The sequence below is a fragment of the Cherax quadricarinatus genome, chromosome 56, assembly GCF_038502225.1.
Source record: "Cherax quadricarinatus isolate ZL_2023a chromosome 56, ASM3850222v1, whole genome shotgun sequence".
Classification (NCBI taxonomy): Eukaryota; Metazoa; Arthropoda; class Malacostraca; order Decapoda; family Parastacidae; genus Cherax; species Cherax quadricarinatus.
Genome location: NC_091347.1, coordinates 22,250,082 through 22,273,737, shown reverse-complemented (window position 1 = coordinate 22,273,737; position 23,656 = coordinate 22,250,082). Strand labels below are relative to the sequence as shown.

Genomic DNA, 23,656 nt, shown 5'->3' with positions numbered 1-23,656 from the left:
CAGTCACTATGTAGAGGAACTTTATAAGAGAGCTTTGCTTAATTATGATTATAATAAGAGAACTTATTAGACTGAATTGCATGATGTATCTAGTACAGTGTTTCTGATTGTTTCCAAGCCATTTTTGTATATGACTGTAAAATTCTCTAGGTCTTAAGATTTTTATTTGATTTAATTATAAATAAAATAATAAAAATATAATTCACTAAAAATTTCACAAGTACTCTAATAGAAAATTGTCAGTGAACTCAATTTATATTTTATGCCTATTTTTAATGCTTGTTTTATATTGAGAGCTAGTAATGCATTAAACACTAGAGTGTGTATTCCTTAATGTTTAAAAATTTCTGTTTATATTAGTAAAGTAAAAATAAGCCATCTAGCCATGATCATGTGAAATACTAACCAGAAACACGCAATATGTATATACATACATTCATTTCCCAAAGTATGGTTTCGGATGTATTTATAAATGTATTGAATCATAGCATGAGGTAATGGTTCTAATGGTGTGTATTTTCACTACTGTTTTACTTACCATTCTCCATGTAAACCTTGACTGGTAGTAAAGTAATTGATACATGATCAGGAGTAGAAATAATCATATCCAGAATGAGAGAAGAAATAAAGATCAGGAAGGAGAAGAAATGAAGATCAGAAATGAGAGTAGAAATTAAGATAAATAAGGAGAATATAAATAACTATCAGTTTTTCTTTTAAATCTATGGCTGTCTCCTGCTAAGAAAGGGTGACCCAAAAAGGAAGCACATTCATCATAACTCATTCAAGAGCTGGAGAAAAATAGCACAGTTGCAGAGAGAAACTTTTTTGACATGTTTCACTGGCAGAGTAAGCTTCTTCAGTCAGTATACAGGGATATGCACTAAGCAGTTTATACAAGCATAGACAGGCAGGTCAGTGAGGTCACTGAGTAGGTGAATTGCAGGATAGGGGGCACTGTACTAGATTGTGCTACCCTATTAATTTAAAAGCTTATTTTTTATAATGGTGTTATATACCAATGAAAAATGATCAGTTGGTATTATGAACATTTTTCACAACTGCGGTGTTTTTATTTAATTATTTTTTTATTAATACACAGGCCGTTTCCCACCAAGGCAGGGCAGGGTGACCCAAAAAAGAAAAACTTTCATCATTCACTCCATCACTGTCTTGCCAGAGGCATGCTTACACTAGTTATAAAGCTGGCATTCTGACGAAGTGTATATAACACTGCAGGCACAGTGTATAACTGCAGTGTTATAGACTGTATTAACTTTTTTTGTGAGATTAAAAGTTAATACAATATAGTTAATACAGTTCGTACTGTATGAGCATCCTTTAAGAGGTAGCTATACATGTATGCACGCAAAACAAAGTACTATATTCACCAAAATGAATCAGAGGATGCGTTTTCAACATATTATGGTAAAGAAGTGCAATGAACTGAGCAATGACACATTGCAAGCAGACTCCATTGAGGGATTCAAAAATAGACATGACAGGGGCTCAGTCACATCAAAAGAGGCAATTACATATAGTATGTAGAAGAAAATTTGTGTATTCTATTTATACGTTATGATGCTGTATGACCTCTTCTCTCAACAAAGGGGGGGATGCTTTGATGCCAGTGAAGGGCTCTTGATCCAAGGAACTGGACTTCTCCCCTTCTTGGATCGAACCTAAGTACCTCCTAGTCTCCAAGTGCTTCATGACCCCTATGGGTTTCAAACTTCCCATGGATTAAAGTAAAAAAAAAAGTATGACCACTACAAGGTATAGCACGTTTCCAAAATTTTAATAATAATAATAAAATTGATAGCCAGTAGATTTTTTTTTTATTTTTTGCCTTAATTAAAGCCTTAACATTTTCAGGATTTGGGCCTAAATCATCTCGCTGGACTGAACGTAAAAAATGAATCTTCTCCGGTAAGGATCAGTATTGAAGCCCATTACTTATTATTTGTCTGATTCATGAATTCAAATGATACAAAGATATAAAGTCAGTAATGAAGACTGGAAAAATGTGACAAACAACATCTCATGGAGTGAATGCGTTTCTTATTTTTGGGTTCCCCTACCTTGGGGGAAATGACTGGTGTGTTAAAATAACAGTAAAACCAGTCATAGATTACCTCTCTTAAGTGCAAATTATTTGTGAAAGGAAGGAGTTTTGTAACATGAAGTGTAGTATCCAAATTTTGCTTTTATCTTATTGCTATGTTGTGTCGAATCAGTATTTCGTGTGTTGATTATTTTAATGATTTGCACCATGTAATATGAAGGTTTAACCACTATCAGTATTTTGGGGTTTCATTTATTTTTAACCTGCAGTAAAGTCACTCCAGGTGAGGTTACATTGTAAGAGGGTTTACTGTAATAACATTTAATCATATATACTGAAGTTACATCATTACAGTACAGTATTTCAAACTGTTATTGTATATTTGTTCTGCAATAACTTATTATACATCCACATCTTCCTCTTAGCCTTCCTTTCTCCTCTTTCACAACACTTAAATTTTTTAATATAGTAATAGAGTTTGCAGCTTACTCTTTTCACAGATAATATTTGGGATCTTATAATTTGTGCTTTTTCATAGATATTCAGAGACAAATCTTGGTTAATATATCCGTAACTGAAAACTTTTGAGAAATGCTCCTTTAATTACAGAGCCAAGCAACAATGTCTCCAAAGCTTATGCCATATGCCATGTGCTCAAATTGTGGCACCAACAACACGAAACTTTGGCGGCGTAATGATAAAGGTAAGAATATGACTGAAGATATTTAGGTACGGGTAGTTAACTGGTTGTAGCAAAAGTGTAAAGGGTACACCTGAACAGATGTTAGTGTAGTTGTGGGGTTGTAGTTGTGATATAAATCGTACATAAATAGGTGTAAGGGGTAGTTAATGATTTTAGTAGAGAAGTGACAAGAAATGAGAAGTGAAAATGAGGAGATAGCATAATGGAAAAGAAAAGAGCTGAAAAGAAAGAACAAAAAAAAAAGGCACAATACAGTGACTGGCACTGGTTGTAAAAAGTGTAAAGGGTACACCTGAACAGATGTTAGTGTAGTTGTGGGGTTGTAGTTGTGATATAAATCGTACATAAATAGGTGTAAGGGGTAGTTAATGATTTTAGTAGAGAAGTGACAAGAAATGAGAAGTGAAAATGAGGAGATAGCATAATACAGTGACTGGAATGATACACAAATAACCTGCACATAAAAGAGAGAAGCTTACGACGACGTTTCGGTCCGACTTGGACCATTGACAAACTCACACTAACCAGAAGTGGAGCAGGACGGCTATATATAGGCAGGAAGAGGTGGTGGTAGTAGTAGTAGTATTAGTAGTAGTACAAGAATGGTATATAATACCGGCAAGATGAAATTAAGACACATGCGCAACACCCGGGCATCCCTATCGTAGACGTTTCGCCATCCAGGCAGCCACTGAATGGCGAAACGTCCACAACAAAGACAACCAGACGCCGCACATGTGTCTTAATTTCATCAGTAGTTGTAGTAGAAGTATTAGTAGAAGAGGTAGTAGTAGTGGTGGTGGTGGTGGTAGAAATGGGAAATAAGGAGGACGAGCCAGTCAAATACAAAGGAAGGGGAGCACTGCAAGAGAGCTAGGTGCCCACTGAGGGAGAGCAAGTGCACAGAGGTGCGTGAAAGGGAAAGTGGTGAAATAAATGAAGAAGGAACAGAAACACGAGACAGAAGAGAGAAAGACAACCCAGAGGAGAAAAGGAAAGAGGAAAGGGGAAGAGGGAGAAGAAGAAAAAGAAAAAGAAAAAATGAGGAGTCAGGTTAAGTCACGGGTGTTCTGAAAAGAAAGTTTAGATGAGCTTGAAAGTTTATTGTTAAAAGAGTTAGTAGGTACCAGATATATAGACATGAAATAGTAAAATGGAAAAATATATACAGTAGTAGATAGTAACTGCAAGATAGATGAGGGTCTGTGCTGAGTTCTCAGTTTAATGATGAAACTTGTTTGGATAATATCAGTAGAGACTTCACTTCTGATGTAAAAAAATTCAAAAGATCTGGATAGTAGTTAAAGGGAGAAGTTATGGAGATTACCCTAACAATAATGTTTGCAAAAGCTTAAATAATTATTTTTGGGGAATATTAGAGATGCAGGGCAAGGCAAGAATATAAGCGTTTTGTTTACTGACAGGTGAAATTGTGTGCAATGCCTGTGGTCTGTACTTCAAACTTCACGGCATCAACCGACCCAGCCACCTCTTTCGAACAGCACCCATGACTCGCAGAAGGAATCCCAAAAAGAAGAAGGAAGCTGAAAGTGGTACGTCCGAACAGCCAGAACAGATAGCTAGTGGTAAGTACAGTGGACTCCTATTAATTCACAGTGTTAGGTTTCTGGAAATACTGTGAATTACCCGACCATGAGTTACAGTCGTTAACTTGAGGGAACAAGTGGACGTGTTCTGCAACTTCAAAACCTACTTTCCCTTTTGGGAGGAAAAAATGCTGCTGGAAGTTTTTAATTAAAAATCAATACCTGCCAGAATTGACGAGGGGAAAAAAGGTGAGTGGTGCGTTGAGGTATATGTGGAGATAAAAAACATTATCAAAGAAGGGAGTGTATTAAAGTATAGTAGTACCAACACTCTTATATGAGGTGGTTGGAGGCATTGGAGATGTCCTGTCTAAGGGCAGTGTGTGGTGTAAATATTATGCAGAGAATTCAAAGTGTGGTAATCAGGAGAAGGTGTGGAGTTAATAAAAGTATTAGTCAGAGGGCTGAAGAGGGGTTGTGAGATGGTTTGGTCATTTAGAGAGAATGGATCAAAGTAGAATGACATGGAGAGTGTATAAATCTGTCGAGGAAGGAAGGCTGGGTAGGGGTCATCCTCGAAAAGGTTGGAGGGAGAGGGTAAAGGAGGTTTTGTGGGCAAGGGGCTTGGATTTCTAGCAAGCATGCATGAGTGTGTTAGATAGGAGTGAACGGAGACAAATGGTATTTGGGACCTGATGAGCTGTTGGAGTGTGAGCAGGGTAATACAGTGGACCCCCGCTTAACGATCACCTCCAAATGCGACCAATTATGTAAGTGTATTTATGTAAGTGCATTTGTACGTGTATGTTTGGGGTCTGAAATGGACTAATCTACTTCACAATATTCCTTATGGGAAAAAATTCGGTCAGTACTGGCACCTGAACTTACTACTGGAATGAAAAAAGTTCGTTAACCGGGGGTCCACTGTATTTAGTGAAGGGATTCAGGGAAACCGGTTATTTTTATATAGCCGAACTTGAGTACTGGAAATTGGAAGTACAATGCCTGCACTTTAAAGGAGGGGTTTGGGATATTGGCAGTTTGGAGGGATATGTTGTGTATCTTTATATGTATATGCTTCTAAACTGTTGTGTTCTGGGCACCTCTGCAAAAACAGTGATTATGTATGAGTGAGGTGAAAGTGTTGAATAATGATGAAAGTATTTTCTTTTTGGGGATTTTCTTTCTTTTTGGGTCACTCTGCCTTGGTGGGAGATGGCCAAATTGTTAAAAAAAAAAGTACTCAGTCAACCTTCAAAAGCAGAGAATGTTTTCATGGTCCAGTAGTAGTTTTTGACGAATTTCTCAGCTCAATCTGTTTCTTTATTTCTTAACCATCTTAAAATGATGTCACTTACACCTCTCCTAAATGCTGCTTTTGTGATGAACGCACCAACATGTAGATGACTGTACTTAATATTCTTGAATTTTTTATCCATACTTGCAACACTAGGCTGGTTCTTATTATGTATTAGCAAGATTTGTATAGCCCATTGTGTAGCTGCAGACATAACTGCTACTATAAAACTGATTTGTATGTTGATACTTGCTAAGGTACAGAAAAACAAGGGAGTGGAAAAAAAGGGTTAAACTAAATAAACTAATGTATTAAATGCAGCTAAGTTATTTTTCCTGTTTCTCGTGGGTTTTCGGTATTTCTGCTCAGAATCATAATACGTATTGCTAAAACACAGAGTATTAAGGGAGTAGGAAAATATGTTGTGCCAGAGTAACTGACAAGTCATCAAGCCAAAATGTAAAGATGCAGTGATGTAGCAGATCAGGTATCTCTAAGCACTTTAGCATATATTATTATGTAATTAGGCAATTCCCATTCCTACTACTACTAACAACTACCACCCCACATGAAGACGATGACAATAATAGTCGTATGTTCGATATTTTCATATCATTAAGTTTTAAGTTGTAGGAATTGTGTTAGTTTCATACCGTATACACTTCCCACTCTTGTGTACTGTGCTGATAACATCTGAAAATTTTGAATTAGCAAAATACACTTAAAATTCAGATTATATGTATGCATTTCTTTCAGATTCATCCCAAGACAAAGAACATATACCAGAGACAGACCCACAGGATGGCCTAGCAGTTCTGAATGCAGCATTAACACTTAATTCACTCCTTGCCAAGGCAAAGGCTCAGCAGTCAGAAGCTTTAGCAGCCCACAGAGCAACACCTCCAACCATTACCAAGGTCAGTTGCATAAGCGAGTGTTTACGTAAATGTAATTACTGGACCTATTCAAATTTGCAGGAAATATTAAAGTTCATGGACTCATTTTCTAACTTGATTAGCCAACTAAAATAAGTTACATTCTGTTTACATTTGTACCTCTGTATGAAGTTGGCTTCTGCAGTATTGTTGTCTATTTAATTATACTACTTTTCTGCTATTTCTTTTAAGATGCGTGATTAGGTTTCATCTCTCTCCCTCATTCTTTATCCTACCTGCTAAAGTCTCTTTTGTATTTTCACAGTAGATTGTTTATTATTTACTTTCATTTACTGGTATTTTCACATTGTATGTTGGAATGTTTTAAAATAGCCTTTGATCAGCAGAGCCCGTCAGAGCTAGGAAATGAATCGCGTCCACCCCCTCCTCCACTGTTGAAGATTCCAGTGCCAGTACGTGATCATGAATCTACTACTGGGCCTCCTATGGCCCATTCCAGAGAGGGTAGTCCACAGGATCCAGGAGGAACTCGCACACCACCCAGTCGCACTCCTAACCCTGCACCACTCTCACCTCTACCATCTCTATTGCCTCCACCACCACCACCCTTACCACAAGAAACTGATGAAGGAAGTTCATTTCTCAATTTCTAGATAAGTTACATTGAGATGTGCTCTTGGTGTATTTTCTGGTCTGTGGAGCAGACATTGTATTTTTCATTATTACATTGTGATTATCTGTCCTTAATGAATAGATGGTTGGGAACCTACAACTACCAAAATGTGTGTCTAGGTTCTGTAATAGAGGGAATTCCTCTTTAAAGTGTTAGGCAAACTCAGGGGACTCAGTCATGATATACTGTTCATTTAAATAATTAATACATTACACAAATGACTGCTCAGTGTAACATTGAGCAATGATAAAAAAAAATTAATTTAAGTTATTTAATGTATGCTGGTTTTGCATGTTAGCATTTTATTAGATGCTGTCTTTCCCAAGCGAAGAACAGGCATCAGCTCATTATTTATAAGATTAGACACAGTAGGTATTGCTTTAAGATCTGTATTATCTCAGCTCATGGACAAATCAAGCATAATTTAAATGTTATAAGATATATTTAAATGCTTTAAAAATGTGTCAGTTTCAGTGACTGAGACATATCATTTATAAAAATTATAATCCAAATCTGTATATGTGATACTTTGTGTGTGTACTGTTTACAAATTTATTTTGAGGGAAATATTTGTATAAATGAACTTGTTTGTATCTGTATTTAATAATGAATTTCATCAATTAGTAGTTCTAGTTCAATGTGTATATTTTATGAGTGCAAATCTCAGTTTATGTTGACATCACAAACACACTTTTTTATGTCAGATCAAGTGAGGACAACATAAGCAGCAATTGGTATCCAAAAATTTCCATTAATTTTCATAGTTATGTATTACGTATTACTCTGATCCAGGATTTCTCGGTTAGCTATGGACCCCTATGGGGGCCATGACAAACTGTGTGAGAACTAGTTATCAGTTAGCAAATTGGCTGAGAAACTATCTTCTGACTTCTTTAATATTGTTTCCTTGCTGTATTATTATTTACTAAGAATCGAGTCAAAGATCTGAAGTGTGAATCTTTTTTTACTCATAATTCTGCATATTTACTGCTATTTTGAGATCTTCGCAGTCTTTTAGTACAATTAACATTAAATGAAAATTTGATCCAGTAAAAATTTTTAACTCTTGGATGTCTTAAATTGAGACCAAGCATACCATACCAGGGGTGTGGACTGTCTGCAGTGTTCCATGTCAAAAGTAATATGCAGTTGTTCTTAGGGATATAGTTAGTAGCACATCAAAAAACTCTTTTTGATACTCTTCATCTACACAGTACGGTATCTTATTTTATTCTAAACAAAAAAATATTATACAGAGCAATATACAAAATTGTTCTGAACATCTATTATATGACTAAGACTTCTGTGTTCTCATGTGATAAAGAGTATGCTTGTGTCTGGGTAATGCTCAATATATTGTATCTACTTAAAATATTAGCTTACATTTCTTAGTCTCAGATTTTTTGCATTGTCAGTCACTTTTCAAAGAAATCATATTAATTTTTCATATATAAATTAACCAGTTGAGTAGCTAACCAAAAGAAAATTGATTGGAACAAATATATTAGTTTATTATACTAAGTATGTTAATGCTTGACCAAGGTGTGTAATATGTACACATCACAATACAGTAGTTGTGTCTGATCATATCATGCACTATTTCATGTTATTTATAGCCTTTGACTTCCAAATTAGTGCAGTACAGTGCCATTTTCCTGGACTTGTGATCAGAAGCTGTGTGATAGGTGTAATTTAGAATCTGTTAATAATGGGGATGAGTTCAGAGAACACACAAAATAAAAGTAAAACACACAGTTGTTTGCAGTGTTAAAAGCTACTGTGTTCATTATGAACTTGTGCATTACAGCATGGAATTATTTTACTTTGAGCAAATATGCATCAACATGTCATATGCATTTTTGGTAATGGCAGTGAGGTGTTGGCTGTTGTGCATTTTTTCTTCTCACTACTTGAGTGAACTTGATATTTGTTTCATATTGGTCACAGTAATTAAAAACAGTGTTCACAATCTTTCACATTAAAACAGTATTTTAAATTATGTAGCCTTGATTCTCTTGCCGCTTTTAGATATACTAGTACATAGCCAACAAAGTTATAAACCCTTCCTCCCTCTCCCTCTAACCCACTCCTTTATCTGCGTGAGTATGAGACAGAGCGAAGAACTTGGTTACCTGTAATCTGTTGCCATCCTACACCTAAAGTTCAACACTCATATGTTAACATGGTACAGTACCACTACATTGCCTTTCTGAGCACAAGAGTTTTTAACACGTTTTATGAATGCATTTTCTTGTCATAGTCACAAGCATGCAGAGAATTATATTAAGTACTTCCAATATCACTAATATATGTTAAAAGACTAGGTAGAAATGGAATAAAATTCTATGTGTTATGTTTCTTGATGTACTTATAAAGTTGACTACCATGCTGCAGGAACCCACAGCCTACATTATTCATAAACACTGCTGATAGTGAGGTACCATTACTGCCCTGCTGTTACACTTTTACCAGGGCTTTTTGTTTTTTTATATAAGTGGTAGATATGATGCAGTAACATCCAGAGTAAAAGATAAACAGTTCCAGGAAGATGGTGCTGTATTGTTTGCACAAAATCAAAACCTTGTGTGAAAAATATTTAAGAAGAGCCTCAGTTGTTGGAAAAGCAGCCCTTGGTTTATATTAAATTTTAGTAGATTAATGGTAACATATGAAATTTTAAGTGAATACATGGTTATATTTGCAGGTTCATACAGAGAAAGAAAGTTAGGTGTCATTTTGTATTTATCAGTGCCTACAATTATTGGACACACTCTGAAGAGAATGTGCATACATTTACAAAGCTTGACAAAGGTACATACTGATAAGTTTGAAAGAATAGGTTGAATAATAATATACCAGAAGGTGTATAAGTTGAAGTACCTGAAAAATCCTTGCTTACTGAAGGTTGTGGTGATGTGTGTAATTCTACTCTGTGTGTATGAAACAAATCCTAGTGTGTATATTTCCATATATAGCTCTATTCTATTATCTGTACTGCCAATCCCATGAGAAATAGCCATGAACAGCCTTCCATCTCATTTAATGTGGCCTAATTTGCAATGAGCTGTAGTGAACTGCTTCCACATTGCTTGAGTACTTTATACACTCTACTATCAGCCAAGAATATTAAATCACAAAACAGGCTGGAACAGTTTACAAGAAAACCAGATATTGAAAATGAAAACTGCACAATGATTTTTTTCTGTCTTGGACCATTATCAAATTGTGAGTGAGTACTGTATAAGAGAGGAAGAAAACCAGAAGGTGAGAGGTGAGGTGACAGCCAAGGTTTGGGCAAGTCGCTTATATTTTGAAGATAAAGCCTTTAATAATGCTATATAGTGGGAAGACAGACTTCAACAGAAGCACGTCTGGGGCTAAGATTCATGTTAGGAATGTTGTGTATAAAGGTCATCTCAGCAATATGGCCTCTGGGAATGCTTGAAGAGGGAAAGATAATTTTGGAAGGGGGCAAGTTTATTTGATGATTGGTATCTAACATGCTAAACAGGAGCAATGTTGATGTTAGTCAGGTAAATACTTCTCTTGCATTCTGACTGGCTTATAAAGTGTAAACCTGTTCACCCTGTTCGCATTAACAATGTACAGTGGAACCTCGGTGTTCCAACGAACAGGAAAAAAAATTGACCTGGAGTCTGAACATGCTGGCTTGTTTCATATTCAATTGTAAAAAACTTTACATGAAAACCCTGTTTCAAAAATGCTTTGAAGTGACCTCTAACACCGACCTAACTCTCAGAGACTTTTGAAAGAGTCAGTTCAATGTTCTCCAGTGTGAGGCTGATAATTAAAGCCTGAGAAATACTGTTTCAGACATTGAAATTTTCTCAGTTCGAACACCACCTAGGAGCCAATTAAGTTCAAACACCGAGGTTCCATTGTATTTTTCTGTCATTAAGGAAGATAATTATACCATAAACTGAAGCCTTTCGAAAACCATATCTCTGAGGTTTCATATCACTAGTAACGTGAATCTTTACCCAAGTATTGCTTCTTTTGAATCTTTCCTCTCCTGGCACTGTCATATGCTCAGATCTTTAGAGCAGTCATGGTTTGACCTACCTTGATTGTCTCTCTACATCTTGCTACCTTGCTTCCTTCCTCTTTTCCAACTCACAATTTGATAATGGTTTAGATTGGCATGTCAAATAGTTTTCATTTGTAGTGTACCAGGAACATTAGAAGTCATAGGTAAATTATTTTCATTCAGTGTTCTTTTTGGTGTTTATCTCAAGCACTGGCTTTTTAAACATTATTTCTATCTGCCCCTACCTTACCTTTGATGACCATAATTGCAGATTGCATGTGTATTTCTTTCTTTATGAGAGTACATGCTTTTATGCTTTTATTTGTGCATTTAGTGTTGAATTGGTCACCCCTGTTAATGGAGCTTAATCAACAACCAGACTGTTATAAATAGGTATATTCTGAAATGTCTTAACTTAACCATACTCATCAGTATAAATAATCATTGCATAATTATTCATAACTATTCCAGGTTTATTGAATTTCATCATTTAATTAGTTTTATACATAAATTGTCCTGTTTGAAAATTTTTCTTACTTTGGTTTGAGAATTTTTCTTTCTTTGGTTGCATAGTCTCTCTCCATTTTACAACAGAGGTTTAGGTAAAACTCTTCAACCAAAATTTCTTCATTGCTTTTCAGTTTCAATTCACACCTCAATTCCACCTCAGTTCATCTATAATGTGTGTGTTAATAGGGACTTCTCAAATGGACATGCATATTATATCCTCAACAGTGGTTGCATAATGTTCAAAGTTTGCATTTTGTTTACTGCCAAAAATACATGTATTATGCTATATAAACACTATAGTCAGAGACTTAACAAAACTACAGTATTCTAAGTCATCAACTGTTATCAACTCATTTAATTTTTTTAGGTATGTAAAGTGACATAAGTTTCAAAAAAATTTCTCAACAGTTTGCCTGTTAAAAATATTAACATTTTAATTTCAGATACAATGTTGTTACTTGAATAATTAAGCTCCACAATTTTCATTTCTTCATCCAACCATATTTGGGTGCCTCTTTTTCCATTATATTGCTAACCACTTTTACTTGTAGCATTTTGCTGGTTAATCAAGTAAAGTGCATCCATATTGGGTTCCTCTTCCATTATGTTGTTTATCTCTTCTGATGGTAGCACTCTTGCTAGCTCATCAAATAAAGATTCTGACAGTACAGTGGATTCATTTTCTTTGTCTCCTGGAACTTCTATGATGTAGCCTTTCTTAAGAGTATGTTCACTTCCTTCACAGGCTTTCCTCTCACATCTTGCAATTATTAATTCATTCCAAACATTTTCCCATCACCTCTAGATTCTGCATCTATTAATTCTACACACACTTTTGAGGTAACTTTTTTTTCAGCTCTCATTCTGATGGTGGGTATAGTTTTGGGATCACTTTACATCTAATATTTCACAAGTTTTGTTTATATTTCTCTAATTTAATTAATTATGATTTTCTTATTTTTTTATTCACTGGTCATTTCTCATCAAAGTAGGATGACATGAGAAGAAAATACATTAATAACCTTCATTGTTTTGGTTATTACATGGTTACCAGTCCCATACTCTTAAGCATTTTAGTTGCCTTTTATGACACACATGGCTTCAGCCCTTTGGTACTCAACCTCGTTTATAATTATGTTCTTACTCTATCACCGTGTTGTGTGCCTTACCCTAGATATTTGCCCGGCTTACAGGTTAGTAGTTTTTTTAATACCACTGTATTTTTACTGCTCTCTGAAGGCTGTACACTATTGGCTTTTTTTTTTTTTTCTCTCAATACGTCGGCTGCTTCCCAAGACAGGCTGACCCAAAAAGAAAGAAAAAACTTTCATCATCATTCAACACTTTCACCATCTCAATACGTCGGCTGCTTCCCGAGACAGGCTGACCCAAAAAGAAAGAAAAAACTTTCATCATCATTCAACACTTTCACCATCACTCATACATATTAAGTGTTTTTGCCTTTTATGGTCAAATAATGTTTTCTACTTCCCAGGGTATTTTCTTTGTTGTACTTCACTTATTCAAGAGTGTCAGCAGTTCTTCTATTTGAATACATTTTAGAATTTTCTTGCAGTGCTGTATGACCCATTCAGGTTAGCTCTTAGTTTGATTATATGATTATGGATTTTTCTTACCTGTAAGCTTTGCAACTCCAAACCTTTCTTGTCTGTAACCATTTCAACTCAATTTTACTTTTTCTTCAGAATTTTGATTCCAGCTCTTATGTATTTTACCATTTGCTATCAGTATACTAATATTTGGAAAACTACAAAATTCTCCTCCAGTTCTATATACACTGTGTACAAAGGGCTTGCATCACCTAATAATGCATTTTTGTCAAAGGTTCATTATTACTGGCTATGAGATGTTATCCTACCTCAGCTTATTTTGAAACCTGAATCTAACTGAAGTATGCCACCTCCCAGGATGTTGCCCATAACAATCAGCTACACCCAGGTACAGTACCTATTTACTGCTAGGCAAATGGGGGTAATAGGTATAAGAAATATGTCTGTCTCTCTTACCCTGCCTACAGACTTATGCAGTAACTTACTGCCTCTTTCTAGTTCACTTCTCCAATATTGTCAGTGGAACCATCAGAACATCTTTCCATCATCATTACAGTTACATAGTGAATTTAATTTGTACCCAAATTTGAAGTTTTCTTCTACAGATACCTCATGAATCTATTTTCCTCCAGTGAAGAGGCTTGTCTGTACCACATAAGCACATGCATAATATGCATCTTCCTATTATTTCATTAGACCTTAATGAAAAATACATGCTGTATATATACAGCATTGTGCTTTTTGTACTAATATTGTTCTTTATTATTGTTGAAATGCTGTACTGCATATATATTTATATATATATAGAAGTTCAAAATATTTTCCCAAAATGCAGTATCACATTGTACTTCGTCTTCACTAATAATTGTGGATGTGGAGGTGGGTGTGATCATGGAAAGAATTTCTTTAAATTGCTTCATTTTACAGCTATTTGACTTTCCCCCAGTGAACTCAATCCTCATTTAGGCCTTAAATTTTTCAAGTTTTGTACCAAAAGCTAAGAATAAAACACATCCTCATTCACCTGACTGTACAGTAACTGTTACTTCCACTTACTATTTTGGGCACAAATGCTCAGCTTAAAATTCAGATATTTCTTATTTAAATATCTTTAACTTCTATGTCCTTGTGCCTTTGCTGGTTTATTTGATATTATGCAGGTATACATAGGCACTGCCACTGGTGTTAAAACTATCATTATTGCATTGAAAGAAATATATCGAACAGAAGGAATTAAAAGTTATGTTTTATAAGGATGTTGTTGTGTAAGATACTGAATGCTAAAATAAACTCTGTTGATCCATTTGGTGCAAAGGTAATATGTACAATTAACTACCAGTCTCTGAATGTGACCGCACAGCTTACACATGAACACAATGCACTCATTTACTATACTTTAATCAAAATCTGTTTTAGTATGACATATGTGCACATATAGGTACATGCATGCTCCCATTACATTTCATATAGTTGAAAATCTCTAAATAAGTAATAAATAATAAATATTCCTGTAAAAGTAATGTTCAGTGAAATACGAAATGTCTCACCTAAAAATAGTCACTTTATATATCTTTGCCAGCATTCATTCTTCCCAGCTTCCTAAACACTACTCAGTTTCAAGCTTCACATATTATAACAAGGAATTCAGGTTTCTACTTTTTGTTTCTTCATTCTCCTTCAGTCCTGTTTTATCAGTGCCAGTATGTTGGTTGCTGTCATTCTGCAGGAAATTTTTTTTTTCCATTAATTTTTCAATCTGACTTAGGCCATAGTTTCACATGAGAAATAATCTAGCAAAACTTCTTAGCCTATCTAGGACATTTACGTGGTCTTAAAGAGAAAAATATAACAGATGTTCATTAATTGTACTTTCAGGGGAAATTCTTTCATGTTGCTCTGCTTTAAAACATAATTTGCAATTATAGTTTTTAAATTTCTCTTTAAATATACAGTATCAGTCATGATGATTTAATTAAAAAAAAAAATTGAGATGTGGAATGATGGTTTAAAGTGTGTTCATCAGTAGCCAAACAAGATTGGAATAGATGGGGAGAGATTCTGCAAGGTAATATAAAAAAAAATGGGAATGAATAGCAAGTGAAAGGCCAGGAAAAATGTTATAAACATTAATAAGATAGAGCAGTGAATGGATTTACCTCAGGACTGAATCTAATTATGCTTTAGTGGCCAGCTGGCACATGGTGGGTCAGTGCATTATAAATACTACATGGAAGAGAACCATGAATTTTTATTGCACGACCTCAAGTTCTTGGTGTAATATGTAAGATATAAAATCCCTTTTGTTTTATACTTTTGTAGAATGTAAGTTCTTGTATATAAAATTATGCATGGTAAAGAATTTTATGTATACAGATAACTGGCAGTTTTTGCAGCTTAAATTATTTCAGGCTGTTAACATTTGGTGTAGGAAGTACTTTTTGTAATTTTTTGTCAATGATTAATGCCATCTTTAAGGTTTAAGATTAGAAAAAAATGTTTTATAACTTTACAAAAGCTTCAATAAGCTTATCCAAGGCCTTAGAGATGCTGATATTCAGGTTATTACAGTTAACTGCAGTGCTCTTGTGTATGCAAACTCATCACTTGTTACTGAGTTACTAACAGATATTAGCAGCACACAGTATATAACAACAAAATGATGAATAAACCTGTGATAGTCTTCTCCTTGGTTTGTGGGTATTTTGTTAACAAAACAGTTTTTTATTTTAAGGGTAAATTATTGCAAAAATGGGTAATGTAGTTCAATAATTTAATCTTCTGGTTAAGGTAACTTGTAAAATTTTAATCCTTGATGGTGTACACAGTATATATTCAGAGATAACAAGGACTTGGCCAGAGATGCTGTCATTAATTTGTAAGACGTAAGGCTTGTCATTGTGTCTTATTAGTTCTTCTTACCAGTGCTGTATATTTTGTGTTTTCCATAATTAATGACATTCATAGATTATTTTACATTAGGTTTTTCTTACCTAATTTGATGACCTGTTTATACTCCTGTAATATAGTTATTGTTATGTGGAAATATTGTACGTCTTCATTGTAGCATGATTAATCTGTTGGTATAAGAGTTGCCAATGTAGGTGTTCAAGGTTATATTGTATTTTCTTGTATATGGGGCACAGGACATGCCCTTTTCAATAATAACCTACCTCTAATGTGTTTATCATCACAATAATGAAATAATGGGCATAAGTTAAGGACACTTACCATTTAAAAATTTGTTTTCATAAAAAGTTAGTGATAAAAAGTATACTCGGGATGTAGCTGCTGGATAATTGTGCTATGTTCATGGAACTTTATCATCATAACCTGTGTAAAAAATATTTTTTGCTTACATAGACGATTATATTACATAATATTAATCATGTACACTATATATTATTTAAATACTATTTCTTTTCGTCATGTAAACTTCCTTACTTTAAACAGAATACTCATCTGTAAATGAGCTCTGGACTCCTTGTTGCTACTTATATCAGTTTCTCACTTGTTTTCCTCTTGATCTTGTGAGGGAGCCCTGAGCAGGAACTAGACATGCAGTATTGTTAACCCTTTCAGGGTTTCGGATGTACTAGTATAGCTTACGCATCAGGGATTTTGACGTACTAGTACGCCTAAATTCTATCGCCCTCAAATCTAGTGAGAGAAAGCTGGTAGGCCTACATATGAAAGAATGGGTCTATGTGGTCAGTGTGTGCAGTATAAAAAAAATCCTGCAGCACACAATGCGTAATGAGAAAAAAAAAACTTTGATCGTGTTTTTGGATTAAAACTGCGACTTTGCACTGTATTTTCGTATGGTATTTATTGTTGTATTCTAGTTTTCCTTGTCTCATTTTATAGAATGGAAGACATATTACATAAATGGAGATGATTTTGACTGGTTTTACAATGAAAAGTACCTTGAAATTGAGCTCAAAGTAGCAGAAATGTTCGATTTTTACCAAAGTTCAAAAGTAAACAAATCATGCTAAGCGTCCAATACACGTCAACTGGTGAGTCTAATATTCTTTCACAAGTGCGCCGATATTATTTATACCATTTCTACACTAATGCAGTAGTCTGCATAACAGTAAATCTTCTATTTTTCGTGAGAATAAAAAATTCAAAGTGGAAAGCAAAAGAATGTAAGAGGGGCGTGGGGTTGTGACTAATGAACAGAGGAAATGTTATTTTAGTGCCAGGAATGTCTTTCTTGTTTATTCTGGACCCTATTTTGAAATTGGCATCTTGAAATTTGTGTGAAATTGGCAAAATTGCTAAAATCTGACCACTGTATTGGATAGTTGAAATTGGTAAATGGGGGGTTTCTTGTACTCAGTCTTCTTGTACTCATTCGATAGAAAAAATGGAGTTCTAGTGAGATAGTTATGATTTTTGTCGACTAGTACACTGGAATTGGCCGAAAATAGGGCTCAAAGTGGGTAAAATCGCCGATGCGTAAACATCGTCAAGACCGTTAACTTCGCAAGAGCATAATTCCATAAGTTTTGGTGTCATTATGATCGGGAAAAGATTCTCTATCTTTTCATAAGAATTTTTATTTATTTTTTTTTTTTTTTTGAAATTTGGGCGACCCTGAGAACAAGTCTGGGAGAGGGCCTGGGGACCCTGAAAGGGTTAAACAAACATATTTTTTATTATTGTATGAATACCCATGTTAACTTCAAACCTACCTTTTTTTTCGGTAGAATACATGTATTTCAAAATAATGTAATGACATTAGCAGATAGTTTTATCTATTAACGAAAAGAATGATTGTTGACTTTTTGCCTAAGAATTTTTTTTTTTCTATAGTTGACCTTGCAGCCTTCTCCATTAGGATGTGATTTATAATGGTCAGCTAAATTTTAGGTGTGCATTTATGGCTCAGGAAACAGAAGCAGGTGTATGGAGACTTATTGATACACCCTGCATTAGGTAGGGAACAAATGTTCTAGCACTGATGACACTTGTTTAGTTCTCACTTGAGGCTCCTCATATTTATTCACAAGTTTAATTCTCTGTTATTTGTCTTGTAAACTTATAAGACTGATGTTTTATTTTTTAATCTTTTTCTTTTGTATTTTGACTCAGGATTTTTTTTTTTCCTCATTGGCCATCTCCCACCAATGTTCATAATACATTTAGTCGCTGTCTTACCACAAGTGTGCTAACATCATAATTCAGATGACCCTTCGACTACATTCCCAGAGTGTAGTCATTGCCCTTCCCACCCCTAGAGCTTTAACCCAGCTAACTGCTTTCTCCTGAATCCCTTCATAAATGTCAAGTTGCTTGTACTCCAAATGCACAAGCATTAAAAAATCATTTGTCTCCACTCTGATCCAACATGCTCACACAAGTCTTCTAGATGCTTGAGGCCCCTAACACAATTTTTTTTTTTACCCCTCCCCCCCTTCCCTCTAGCCAATCTTTGGATAGCCCTTACCGTACCCATCTTCTTCCCCATATTTATATGCCTGTTACTACTCTCCTCTCCTCCATTATTTCTAAATGTCTAAACCACCTCAACAACCTATCCTCAGCCCTCTGAATTATACCCTTTGTGACCCCACACCATCTTTGATTTTCTGTGCTCCAAATTCTCTGCATAATTCACACCACACATTAAATTAAGAATTATTTTATTGTGGCATTCTTTATAATATTTTTGTCATATCCTTTCTTGTCTTTAGTGCTTCTTTGTAAATATTTTGCTGCTCCTTCTCCCATGCCTCTGAAAATATTTGTTTGATCTCTGTTACCTGGAGTGCTAGGTTCAAAAATAGCTGTGACAGAGGTCAGTCACATCAGTTGATTGAAAGTTAAGGGTGCACCCTAGAGCTTAACCTCACTCCCTTCACAAACTCAAATAGCTGATTACTGTACTAGTTCCTGAGTCAAATACCTCTTTTCATTATTTATTATTTATTCATTACATTAATTTTTTTTGTCTGTGAACATGGCATTTCCCCTCAACTTTGCACTGGTATCATTTTCATTGCTCATTTTAAATTATTTTTTATTAAATTAATTATTTATTGCTGTTAATAAAGCTTTTTATTTTTATTCAACCCATTTCCAGCAGCTGCAGTGATATATGTATGTAATCAGATCACTGATGAGTGTGCAAATTAACAAAAATTTATATGCTCAGGTCTCAAAGCTGAAAATATTGTTTTAAACTTCAATTTGTATTTTTCTTAATAGTGAATACCGGATTGTTTGATATTATAACCTTTTTTTTACGATAATTATGTCAAATACTCAATAGGTGTTAGGTCACAAAATGTGTTTGTCTGTCTTACATATGAGTTTTTTTTATGTTAACAGTGCTGAATGATCCCACACAGTTTTAGCACTTCTTTGTGAATACTGTATAATAATTTATGTGATAAGGATGCATGCAAGAATCTCTCTAGAAGTTATGTTGGAGGGTCATGTAAATGCAAATGTGCCTTTGTTTTATAATTTACATTATGGTACACATGCTATGCTTTTCATCATACAATCCAAATACAGAATGATATTAATTGTTGATATTATGAGTTAAGGGTTGGCGTTAAGTTTGAAAATTACAACCAGTTCCATTATGGCTTTTTTTTTTACGGTGATATGTATTTATTCTTAAATGTGGTGGTATGTCTCAATGGCTTATTTTTGTTCTCAGAGAATTCTGCCAAGCTCTGTACTGTTTGCTTTCATATTGTCCATCTCTCAGGTGGGAAGTTTAATAAACAACACATTGTAGGACTAGGTGTGTAGACTATTGTGGGTGAGAAAGTAATTTTGTCTTTCTAATTATAGTAGTGACCTTATACTTTGAACCAATCAATCCAGGAAAAAATGAAAGAGGCAGGGAGGTCAAGTTAGGTCACAGTGGTCATCCCTACTTTCAGCCCTCCGTTCCCAGGATCAAAACTAATTTTAAGACTTCAGTGCTCTTCAAATCTCAAGTTGTATAGGGTAGGTGATATATTACCAACAAAGTATGTCAAGGGAAGGTCTATGGTGTACCGGGAATGAAGAGTCCAATTATTTGTCGCCTTGCCAATTATTGTGCATAAAAAATGAATAGTATGCACATGTTATATATTTACTACCTAATGTTTAGCTCTGGGAATTTGCGAGAAATATTTTTGAACTATCATATTTATATCTCAGTAGAATGTGAGCCCTTGACTAATTTTGTGATGTAATTCACTCTTTCTTGTCTTGACAGTTGCCTTTGGATATTTTGTACAGATCTGTACATATGAAAATATTGTAAAAATGGGTATTTTCTTCCTTTACCAAATAAATTGAAAAGCAAAGAACATTGCATTATTACCGAGAAGCCTACTTATACAGTGGACTCCGACTTACGATAATAATTTGTTCCAGAAGGCTGTTCTGGTGCCGTTGCCGAATGAATTTGCTCCCATAAGGAATATTGTAAATTAGATTAGTCCATTTCAGACCCCCAAAAATACACTTACAAAAGCACTTACAAAATACACTTACATAATTGTTCGAGTTGGGAGCTGATCGTAAGTCGGGGGTCCACTGTATCTTAAAAATGTTTACGTACAACAATGTAGATAACGTGTTTGTTTAACATTAAAGCATGATTAGTTGCAATGAATAGTACAAAGTGGAAGTCATGTGATGAGGTGGAGTAATGATTCACAGTTTCTGTTAGTGACTGCTTGCATGGAATATTTTATATCTTGACCAAGAAATGGTGCCACTGTGCAGATTGTCAGGTCATTCTGGCAGTCAGCATCTTGAGCTTTCTTAACTGATACCGGCTTGCTGCACAACTGATTTTCCCCATCCTGTTGATCAATGTCCTTTCCCTGATGCCCCTTTTTTTCTTTACCATCTCCCTTACCTCTGTTGTAGTACTGAATGATCCTTGTGGGTTTAGTGCTTTCCATGAATATACAATAATAATAAACAAGGCAAAGATACTGATCTTGCTTAGAACAAGTATTTAACGGGAATTAAAATGCTGTATTCTGGATGAATTGAAAGAATTTACTGCTAGGTGAGGAGGGGCAGCAGGTGTAAGGAAAGCATGTTCAACTTTTCATGTGTCAGGGATCAGTCTTGGGCCCTCAGTATGTGAGCTGAGAACGCTGTCAACCAAGCCACAAGCTCTTGATTAAAGGAAATAAATAGACTTAGTCTCCTCTTCCTTGGATCAAACCTACATGTGCTACATGACTTCTATGGCTTGAGCACTTCTCCCATGATTAAAATAACTAAAATGCAATAATTTCACAGTTAATGTTTTCACTTGAATATACTGTAATAATAATAATAATGTAGATTCTAAATTGTTAATCAGCATAGGAAGCTAATGAAGCAGGGCAGGTTATACATGAAGTCCTTAAGATGGCAGACTCCATTCCATAACTGGAAAGATTGCGATCATCAGTACCTTAGGCTGCGCTGGTTGGGATTTTCCTGTCACAGAGTTGTGCAAGAACTGTGAAGATTAAGTGCTGATCCCATACGTTTGTTGTATGTGGGAACCCAGTACCTGTTACTTCCACTCACCTGAAGGCTTAAGTGCATAATGAGCCTAATGGGCTGATAACTATACCTAAACTATAACTAAATATAATATCGACCCAATACCTCACTACCTTGATTTGCAAATTACTGCAACATGATTTATAGATTAGAGTGGTACTATACTTTGTGACTCGAAAGCTACCTCAGGTCTGCCCATCATCTTGGATATGGAAAAGGCCATTCCACCATGAACCCTTAACTTAGCCTTCATACATACATATACAATGCCAGTGTTGATAATGTTGTTTTGTGGCTATGGAAAAAAAAGTGACTGTCAATATCACACACCTCCCATGGTCATTTTATTTCAGGGTCTATAACACACTTTCCTACCAGGGCCTTTGTTAATCCAAACCATTCAAGGGATGTGCCTTGATGCTGGTGAAGGGCTCTTGATCCAAGGAATTAGTACTCCCTTTCTGTGGATTGAATTTAATTGACTCCCATTACCCTGGCTCTATGACCCCTGTGGGTTTAGTGCTTAACCAATGAATGTAGTAGTTTATCTATAAACTGCAGAGAGACAGAGTATATATTGTAGGTCCAAGGTCAGGGGCTGCATTTGAGGGTTGAGGTTACATGATGACTGTTCTATTTGAAGTTATAAAACTGCCAGAACTCTGTATAATGATATAAGTAGTGGTAATAAGAGTAATTTAAACAGCACCGGTAGTGCCTGTCAGTTTCTGGCTGGTGACAGGTTTAGCGCTTAGTTATGATGATAATCTGGTGACTAATTTAGAATCTTTGAAGTTGTGTGTATAGTGTACAAAGGCAGTTTTAGGTTTCCAGAGGTTCCTTCCATGCTTATCCTGCCAAAGGCAGACGGTCGCCACGTAGCCCCAACCCCCACATGCAACACCTCTATATATACTATCTACTTTATTTCTCTGTATTGAATTGATAAAGCCCCTTGCCTGTGAAACATCTTAATAAACATCTTACAAATACTTTTGTGTCTTATTAGTATTTAAGAACAATTTACAACCTTCAAGGATGGTGCCATGATGCTGGTGCCTTGATGCTGGTGACTATAAGACCCAGAAGGGGTTTAGCACCTATTTTCAAATACATTTGATCCAAGTGAAGGGTTCTTGATCAATGGAATTGGAGCTGCCCTTCCCTTTCTTGAATCAACCTGATTACCTTTCATTCATTAGCTGCTGTGTGATTATATATATAGTGTTTCAACAAGTCGGCCGTCTCCCACCGAGGCAGGGTGACCCAAAAAAAAAGAAAATCCCCAAAAAGAAAATACTTTCATCATTCAACACTTTCACCTCACTCACACATAATCACTGTTTTTGCAGAGGTGCTCAGAACACAACAGTTTAGAAGCATATACGTATAAAGATCCACAACATATCCCTCCAAACTGCTAATATCCCGAACCTCTCCTTTAGAGTGCAGGCATTGTACTTCCCATTTCCAGGACTCAAGTCCGGCTATATAAAAGTAACTGGTTTCTCTGAATCCCTTCACTAAATATTATCCTGCTCACACTCCAACAGGTCCCAAATACCATTCGTCTCCATTCCTATCGAACACGCTCATGCACGTCTGCTGGAAGTCCAAGCCCCTTGCCCACAAAACCTCCCTTAGCCCTTCCCTCCAACCTTTTCGAGGATGACCCCTACCCCGTCTTCCTTCTCCTACAGATTTAAATGCTCTCCATGTCATTCTACTTTGATCCATTCTCTCTAAATGACCAAACCACCTCAACAACCCCTCTTCAGCCCTCTGACTAATACTTTTATTAACTCCACACCTTTTCCTAATTT

At 35.5% G+C, this 23,656-nt stretch overlaps 2 protein-coding genes across 6 annotated transcripts in view; one reads left to right on the top strand and one right to left on the bottom strand.

The window, feature by feature from the left end:
- Positions 1-22,787, top strand: part of LOC128700765 (modifier of mdg4) — a 30,144-nt gene extending 7,357 nt beyond the window's left edge. For 2 of the 5 annotated variants that reach the window (XM_053794194.2, XM_053794191.2), the window contains 5 exons: positions 1,876-1,929; positions 2,675-2,768; positions 4,193-4,354; positions 6,369-6,529; positions 6,895-22,787. In XM_053794194.2, coding sequence (XP_053650169.1) covers positions 1,876-1,929; positions 2,675-2,768; positions 4,193-4,354; positions 6,369-6,529; positions 6,895-7,161 — 738 coding nt within the window. In that variant the 3' untranslated portion in view covers positions 7,162-22,787. The remainder of the gene's footprint in view (positions 1-1,875; positions 1,930-2,674; positions 2,769-4,192; positions 4,355-6,368; positions 6,530-6,894) is intronic. The other 3 variants (XM_053794195.2, XM_053794193.2, XM_053794192.2) reach the window with 2 other exon arrangements.
- Positions 1-23,656, bottom strand: part of CCAP (Crustacean cardioactive peptide) — a 159,008-nt gene that overhangs the window by 114,931 nt on the left and 20,421 nt on the right. The gene's annotated exons all lie outside the window — the stretch shown is intronic.